Source organism: Kogia breviceps, chromosome 4 (genome assembly GCF_026419965.1).
Source record: "Kogia breviceps isolate mKogBre1 chromosome 4, mKogBre1 haplotype 1, whole genome shotgun sequence".
Lineage (NCBI taxonomy): Eukaryota > Metazoa > Chordata > Mammalia > Artiodactyla > Physeteridae > Kogia > Kogia breviceps.
The window spans coordinates 109,492,558-109,501,379 of NC_081313.1; the positions used below are offsets into that span (position 1 = coordinate 109,492,558).

The 8,822-nt window shown below is 49.9% G+C and overlaps 1 protein-coding gene across 7 annotated transcripts in view; it reads right to left on the reverse strand.

The window, feature by feature from the left end:
* Positions 1-5,169, reverse strand: part of ACSL6 (acyl-CoA synthetase long chain family member 6) — a 64,617-nt gene extending 59,448 nt beyond the window's left edge. The window contains exons 1-2 of one of the 7 annotated variants that reach the window (XM_067031546.1): positions 4,881-4,934; positions 3,934-4,019 (exon numbers count right to left, since the gene is read on the reverse strand). In XM_067031546.1, the coding sequence (XP_066887647.1) occupies positions 3,934-4,018 (85 nt within the window). In that variant the 5' untranslated portion in view covers position 4,019; positions 4,881-4,934. The other 6 variants (XM_067031547.1, XM_067031550.1, XM_067031553.1 and 3 more) reach the window with 6 other exon arrangements.
* Between the last annotated feature and the right edge of the window lie 3,653 nt (positions 5,170-8,822).

Sequence of the window (8,822 nt, forward strand, 5' to 3'; positions counted from 1 at the left end):
TTGGGCTGTATGTCCTTGATGCAGCTACCACACAGAATGAAGCCTGTGCTGCCTGGCCTGGCCTTCTAGTGCCCGCAGAGGCCAGCCCTGGAGACCTCGCTGGCTGAGCAGAGTCTGTTCCTAACTCTCATTGATTCATCTTCCCAATCTTTTCTCACACGGATCCCTCTGCCTGGAACGCCTTTTCTTTCCCTACCCCCTTTCTGAACGTCAGAATCCTGCACCTCCTTTGAGGAAGGCTTAGCTCAAGGTGTTATAACTTTAGCTAACATTCAGTGAGCCCTATCCTATGTGCCAGCCCCCGCTCTTCACTCTTTACACCTGTCTTCTCTTTAAACCCTCCCTGTCCAAGGACTGCTCCCTTGTCTGTGCCCACTGACTAGCCTGGTGGAGGGGCTCAGGCCCTGCCTGATCCTGCCTGATCCTCTGGGTCCCTTCTTGGCCTGGAGTCTGAGCATGTGGTCTGACTCACAGCTCTCAGGAGTTGCTTCACCACTGAACCTCCTTGTGTCTTTGTGCCACATCTATTAAATGGGGATAACAGCACCACAGTGTTGTGGGTAAGATTAAAGGAAAGCTTGGGGAACTGTAGAACATGGTGCTGGACACATGATGGGTGCTCAAGGCAACAGCAGTCAAGTCAGCATGTTTGCAACAACACTTCCCCCATGAAAACACTGCTCCCCCCAAAAAGTACTTCATTCAACGAATATCTGAGTGCCTACTACGTGCCAGGCACTGGCTAGTTACACACTGCAGCTTCTGTTACACCAATGCCTGTAACTTTGGCCTCTTTTTGCAAACTCCTCATGCTCACTTATCCTGCATGCTGTGTGTGTGGGACAGTCCTGGGTCCCATCTGGGGCTGTAGCTGAGACAAGTTCGGCCTTCTGAAGGTCAACCCAAGAGCCCCTGTAATCACAAGGGACAGAAAACCAGCCAGAGAGCAGAATGGCTGGGTTCTGCCGCCCCCTGGTGTCAGTGTGCTCTCACTGGGAGCACCTCTGTATCCTACCATGGGCCGGGGAGGGAGAGAAGGCACTGAGGCACGAATTCTCCCACACAGTGGTGCACCATGTGCAAATCCAGGCCTTCTTTTGTGAGGCGTGCCCTCAGATGTTCTGCCTGGTGCCTCACCATCTGTCAGGGCCGTGGCTGACTTCTTGAGCCCCCTGGGATGGCCCCCAACCTCACACCAGTCCTCCACCCTAACGGGAGCAGGGGTGTGGGGAGAATCTGATGGGGCTGGGCTGAGCTAGGCTGTGCAAGTCTGCACCTGCCCTGGACACCTACAGCCAGGTTGCTGCCACACCAATCTCTGCAACCAGAGCCAGCCCCCATTTCCCCAAGGGTCACAGCTAGGGCCTCCTACCTTCCCCTTCCTGGAACCCAGCCTCAACTGGGCCATCCTTGGGCCACAGTTATTCTCATCCATAACATCACAACAGCCTCTCACTGCTCTCCCAGCCTCCACCCTCCTCCTTCTGGCTCAGCCTGGCCACTGCAGCTAAATCGAGGGCTCCTCTGCCCCCTAAATAAACCCCTCTTCTCTAGAATCCCCTCCCATCCAGACTCCATCCCCTCCTACAAGCTAGGCTCCTCAGGCACAAGACCCTAAAGACCCACCTCCCACCACAGTTCTTCCTGCACACTTTTGCTGGCCTGATTTTCTCTACCTGGGGTTTGGCCTACCTGACTCTGACAAAACACCCCTCCCTATATATGCTGCAAAAGCCCACTCAGACATCATCAATGGTCAGGTATATGGTTGCACAGACTGGACACTGTAGAAGGACACAGGGCTGCATCAGCCTAGAAATTCATCCACCAGGAGGGGAGCCTCTTCCTACTTTGTACAAGGGTGCCATATAGGCAGGCATTAGTGCCAATCCATTGCTCCCATAGTCCTCTGAGTGCTCACAGTACTGAGACCATGTTTTCCTGGTCCAGGCACAGCATCTGACTCACCACACTGGATCTATTTTGTTTCCTTGTTTATTACTCAACATACAGGTGGGATCTGGGCTGGCCACAGCGGGGAACAGGACAAATACAAGCCCTAGCTCTCCTAAGGCTCAGAGCACATGGCTGCTTCCCCCATATCATCAGTTCCTCCTCCAGGTGGCTCCCCTCTACCCTTCCCTTGTCTCCCTAGGGCTGGATTGGGTGGCAAATGGCACATAACTCTACAAAGAGTAATATCACTTCAGGGGGCCTTTCCTATTTCTAACTGAGCCAGAGAGATTTGGCAGCTGCCATGGGACCCTGGCGATTACAAGGCAGAATGTGTTCTCAGTGTTAGCCTAGGTGTCCTCTCTGCCCTCAAAGAAAGGCTGGAGTCCAGGCAAGGTCCCAAGCAAGGTGGACATGATCAGGGAATGCCACAATGTGTCTGAAGTGGGTACCACACACCAGCCTCAGTGTCTCACTCTTACACCAAGTATGGCATCTTTGAGGAATTTCCTGTACCCACTGAGAAACGTGGTCTCTAGGGAAGAAGCTGTCACCTGTACCAAGAGTCTCCCTGCTTGACCATTCTGAGGCCCCTGAAGAGTCTTTCACTGAGGCAGTTTCCCCATTCTAGGAGGCGCCTGACTACTTTGGGAAACACTCCACGCCGAAGCAGGACAGAAGACCAGTCTGAGTTAGCATGTGCTGAATCCCACTTTCAGACAAACATTCCGCACTGTAAGGACTTTTTTTCTCAGAGGCTGATGACTCCTGCCACGTGTGGCTCTGTAGCCCCCAGGCACTTCCTTGTAGCCACAGAAGACCAAGGCTCCAGAGAGCTACCCTTGGACCCATGGCTGGGTGGGGTCCTCCTAAGGGTAGGGCAAAGGGGTCCTGGCACACGGGAAAGGCTCTGAGACCATCATCCAAGAAATAAATGGTGGCTGTTACTATAATCATCATCATCATTACCATTATTTTGATGACTCCTGCCCTTTATCCTTAACCCTAGCTCTAGCTCCAACCCTGCCTGTTGGATGAGCACATCAGGCCCAGAGTGCCCCTGCAAGGCTTGTCCTCAGACACGGCAGACAGAAGGAGCTTAGGGAGCTGAGGGGATTAGGGAGGCCTCACTCTCTCCCCAGCTCAGGGGAGGTGTCCCTGTGGCCTGACTCAGGGCAATGGTGGCAGGGGATGCCCACCATTACCTGGCCTACTAACCCTCTAGGTTCAAGCCTGATGCCAGGAAGCACTTAGCAATGATGAATCAATTAAAACTCAGATCAAATCCTAATCTGTCAGATATTATCCGTGTGACATTGGGCAATTCAATTAACCTCTGAACCTCAGTAAAAAAAGAGCACCACCAACCTCCTAGGATTTGCTGTGACTATTAAATAACACAGGCAAAGTTTCAGTTAAGGATTTCAAAAGGGTCGCCTTCCTCCCCTTCTTCAGCTCAGAAAGAACCTTACTACCCCCTCTGATGATGCTGTTTGAGCATGAAATAATAATAAAACTAACATTCATAAAGCCCTTGCTCTGGGTCAGGTCCAGCTTAAAGCCAGTTTAAGGTTCGAGCACTTCACATACATTACGAGACTGAATTTGCACGTGGGGGTATGGGTGGGGGTGGGTGGAGACCCTTTAGTGGTATCATAACCTAGAGGAACCCAACACTCACAGAGAGGAGTGGCTGGTGTAGGCAGCAAAACTGGTGGATGACTGCATCCTGGGTGAGAGCCCAGGTTCTGTGTGGGGAGGGGGTAAGAGCATTGGGCAGGGATTCAGAGGGGGTCCTCAAGGTTTCCTGAGAGGATGCAGGGGTGAGAGGCTGACTCCTGTGAGGGGGAGAGGTGGGCACTGGCAGGGTGGGGACACAAGCCATGGGCATAGCTGAGGAGCCAGGTGAACCCTGCTTTACAGAAATTGTGTACTCTGGCTGAAGGGTGGGCAGGAGCGGTTGTGAGCAGGCCCTCTCACCAGGATCAGAAAGCCCCAGGTCAGTCCCGGTCATGTCCTTGAACTGCTGTGGGACCTTGGGGTCCAACATCCTCAGGGTCTGCATCCTGGAGATGGACAAGGATGAACTGTCTGTCCCTGGACTTGGCCTTGGGGGACGAGTGGGCTCAGGGCCTAGTCTGCTCAGCGGATGGTCCTCACCATAAGGGGCGGGGGGAGTCAAGAACCGAAGGGAAGTTGTTGTGAGGTCGCGGAGAGCAAGGCCCCTCATTTTCACTGACACAGGCACTTCCCAAACGCGGCCCGGAGCCCGCCAGAATTTGGACGAGGGAGACCTGGGTGGCCCAGGGTAGTCCTGAAAGGATGGCTCGGCAGCCGGGGCTGGGGGATCACCCCCCGCCCGGGACCAAGACCCCACAGCGTGCCAGGGATGAGGGTCACAGAAGAGGTAGGGGAGAGGGGGGAGACTTACCCGAGAACAGCCAGAGGGAGCCCCCCGACACGAGGAAGAAGGTCAGCATGTCGGTCAGCGGGACCCAGATGGGCCCGGCACGGCCTCTCCGGCCCACAGCCCCGCAGCCCCAACAGAAGCCGCGCAGCCGCTGCCGCCGGGTATTTTTAGCCCCCGCCCCCCCGCCCCGGCTCCGCAGCGCCCCGCCTCCGCGCGCGGCTGCGGAGTCTTGGCGGGAGGGGGAGGGCGCCACGCGCCGGCTCTGCACTGGAGCCCCCTTTCAGCCCCCTTCCAGCCCCACCGCGGTCCACGTCCGGGCGCTCCGCACGCTCACAGCCGCGTGGGAACCGCCGAGGCCCCGGGCGGGGGAGGGGCCAGGCTGCAGAGCCGACCGACCCTCTCCACCCCGCCTAACGTCACGACCCGGAGTTCTGGGGAAACCGGCAGGAGAGGGCCGCACGGGCGACAAGCGCAGGAGCGCGACGCCGCGCGCACCCCACCAACGCGCGACCCTTACCCCTATCCAGCGCGATGCTGTCTTTTATGGCTGGGCGGGCTCGGGTGGCAGAGAGGTCGCTGTCACCTGTTCTAGGAGGCACACTTGCCGGTGGGCTGGTTCCCGCTGACGCTAACGCCCCCTAGGACCCCAGTTTGCAGACACCAGGAGCCTCTGGGTGTCAGGTCTGCAGGCCAAAGAGAAGAGAGGGCGGTGAGGGTCTATTTAGGACCTGGAAAAGGGGCAGCTACGCCAGATAGTGCCCATATTCTGGGGACCTCAGATCTCTCTTTCTGGGAAGATTGGATCTGAGGCCACCCAAGGTCACAGGAGGCTCCATGTGGTAACAGGCTGCCACACAGGGTCACATGAAGTCACAGGAAGCCACATGGAATCACAGGTGTTCCACCAGAACACAGGCAATCCTGGTCTTCACAATCTTATGTGGCACATGAGGTCTCAAGAGGCCCCTAGTAGCTAAAATGAATGGCCACATAGGCACCCACGGTCACAGATTGTCACATTGGTAGCTGAGCGGTTGTGTTATCAAACTGAACTCATCCCGCCTGAGGCACAGCAAAGCTAATCTACTGACACCAGGTTTTGGTGAAGGAAAGTACAGTGTTTATCGCAGTGCTCCAAGCAAGGGAGTGGAAGATAAACCTCAGATACACTTCAACTTGGTCTTTGAGGCTGGAATTAATTGTCTTGTGACATTTCTTCATTGTAGTTTTGGAAGTCAGGATGTCCCTAGCTTATGAAGCTCTGGCCAGGTGGTCCATGGCTTGCAGTCTGTTAGCTCATCTTGCCCTGGAGGAACAACCTGAGTTTGTATATTAATGATGATATCTCTAATAGCTTTTAGTACATTAATTATGTTATCAACAACAGCAATTTTAGTCATCTGATTCTGGTTGATTACTGTTTAGTTAGCACAGGATTAAGGTCAGAGGAGACAAGAAAGGGGATAAAGTTTTGGGTAGAGAGATTAATCATAAACTCAGTAAAGGAACTCAATTTTAGGGGGACTTGGTTTCAATCCTGAAACTGAGTGGGGCCCTGTGGGGCTCCCAGGCACAGAGGTTTCTTTTTGTCCCCCATTTCTTGTAGGCAAGATTCCAGCCTCTGTGACCTTCCCGGAGTTGCAAAGGGCAGATTCGAACAGTTGCTAATCAAGGGAGGAGCAGCCAAGAAACCACCTGAGTCAAGATAAGGAGACCTGACCATCTGAGACAGCACACACTCTAATCTTGTCAGCATCCCCACCCTTGGGAAGTATTGTCATAAAACTCCTCATCAAATCATCCTGGGTTGGGACATATAGTTTTTCGAGGCAGGAGCCCAATGCGTCCACCTTTGCCTGGCAAAGTAACAAAGCTATCCTTTTCTACTTTACCCAAAACTCTGTCTCTCATATTCGATTTGGCACCGGTGTACAGAGAAGTTGAGCTCTTGGCATCAATCCCCACTCCTGTTTTAACTTTCCCCCAAATCTTTGAGGGAACAGAGTGATGACTATTCTATTTCCTGCTGAAATGGGGCATAGTCCTGCCTCAATTTGGGGAATGGAAACATTGCATACCAAGTTGGACATGTTTCCGAGTTCCAGGTCTTAGACCTGAGACTTATGTGATTAAATTTTAGTCCCCTGGTCTACCATTTTGGTGCAACAGCTTATAGCACGTTTTATTTATTTATTTTTGAAAACATCTTTATTGGAGTATAATTGCTTTACAATGGTGTGTTAGTTTCTGCTTTATAACAAAGTGAATCAGCTATACATATACATATATCCCCATATCTCCTCCCTCTTGTGTTTCCCTCCCATCCTCCCTATCCCACCCCTCTAGGTGGTCACAAAACACTGAGCTGATCTCCCTGTATAGCACAGTTTATAATCAGATAACCAATTAGAAGTAAGAGGAGGAGTGACAACCCAAACTTTAACAAACCTTGGAAAATAGATCTCATTCCCTGAGGAATTCAGGAGAATAAGCCTGAAAACCAGCCTGGACCTGGTACTAATGGGGAGACTTGCAGCCAGGTAGCCAGTTTCCTAATTCTGTGTAAGTAGGTTTTAACTTCTGATGTGGTATTAACATATACATAACAGGAGCTATTAGCTACTACACATATGTTTCCTTTTTCTGCTAAAATCTATTTTAAAGCAATTTTATTGTCTAGTGCTAGTCTGGCTAAAGAATCTAATGCCTTCTGCTGGGAGGCTAAAGCTGTCTCATTTGTTACTAATATTCCTAAAGTAAGATCAAGATTTCATAGTCACCTTGAGACCATAAGGTTGCAGTTGAGGGCTGCTAGCAGATATTGAGAACAGCTGGTGGTGTTCTTGAGTCTGATACAGTTCAGAAAATTCAAGTCCTCAGTAACAAAGGAACAAGTCTGAAACCATGGCCACCCAGCTCTATTTGGGATGTCTGAACCACAGTTACTCTATTTTGATTTCTAAATGCAATTTTTTTTCCTTAATGGTTAAAGCAGATGTAATACAATGTATGTTCAATAAGCCACAGAATAGGCTGTTCCAGTTTAATTTAAATGATGTATAAGCCAGAATGACTTTCCCAGACCTCAATATGTGAAAATTTATTTGATCATTTACCCTTTTGTTTGCAAATCTTTCGATAGATCAAAATATTTGTCCTGTGATGCCAAGATGATTGCTGCCTTCCTGAATCCATCATGTCCCTCAGTGCTAGACCTCCTTTTTGTTTATATATATATCTATAGCTATATCTATATAGATATCTATATCTACTATATCTATCTATCTATCTCTATATATACATAGAGAGAGATATGCCTAGTTATCTACATTGGGTGAAAACTAATCAGACATAGTGAACAAGTTCAGAGGTCTGATTATGGGGAAACATTTTATAGGATATACATTTTATCCATTACACCAAATTGTCACACAAATATTGTACATGTGCTTTTAGCAGAAGACTTAAAGCTAACAGTGATACATGTCATGAGCAGTTATACTCTGATAACTTCACTAGAAAATTTTCCTTCTATCCTGAACATTGGGGCAACAGTATGGTTAGAAGTAAAACAATAATTTTTAATTTTGATAGGAGACAAACATTTGGTAAACAGTTCAATTGAATTAGTAAGATGGGTCTTACAGACCTGGTCTAGATTCTTGGGTCAACAGTCTACCACTGCTGTCATCTTCTTCTCCTTCTCATCTTGATGTGGGTGTCATTTGCGGTCAGTAGTCCTTTCTGTAGGCCAGTCCAGTGAAGACACCCTTCTTAAGAGGGAAATCTGAATTCAAGAGTCAATTCCTTTCAGTTTTGCTGTGCAAGAGCTACTTAAGAGTACCTAATAAGGGTCTTTTCATCTAGGTTAGAGACAGTACTTTAACTGATGACTTTTCCAGGATGAATAATTTCCTGGTTGCAGGTCATGGGGCATCTGATCTTCATCCAAAGATAGACTGCTGTGATAAGCTTCAGAAACAAATTTAGAGTGTCCTTTTAATAATTCAATTAAGCTTTACAATAATGTAGTATAATAATGAGTTATCTGGGAAGTGAGTCTTAGGCAGTAAATACAATTCTCAACTAACAAAACTAGAATTTAATATTCACTGGAACATAATCTTTTTCTCTCTAAAATTACCTTCATTTCTACCAAATATAGCCAAATTAAGACTAATTTGTCAGGCTTCCCTTGTGGCGCACTGGTTAAGAATCCCCCTGCCAGTGCAGGGAACACAGGTTCGTGCCCTGGTCTGGGAAGATCCCACATGCTGCAGAGCAACTAAGCCCGTGCACCACAACTACTGAGCCTGTGCTCTAGAGACCACAAGCCACAACTACTGAGCCTGCGTGCTCCAACTACTGAAGGCTGCGCCCCTAGAGCCCGTGCTTCTACAACCAGAGAAGCCATCGCAAAGAGAAGCCCGGGCACCACAATGAAGAGTAGCCCCCGCTC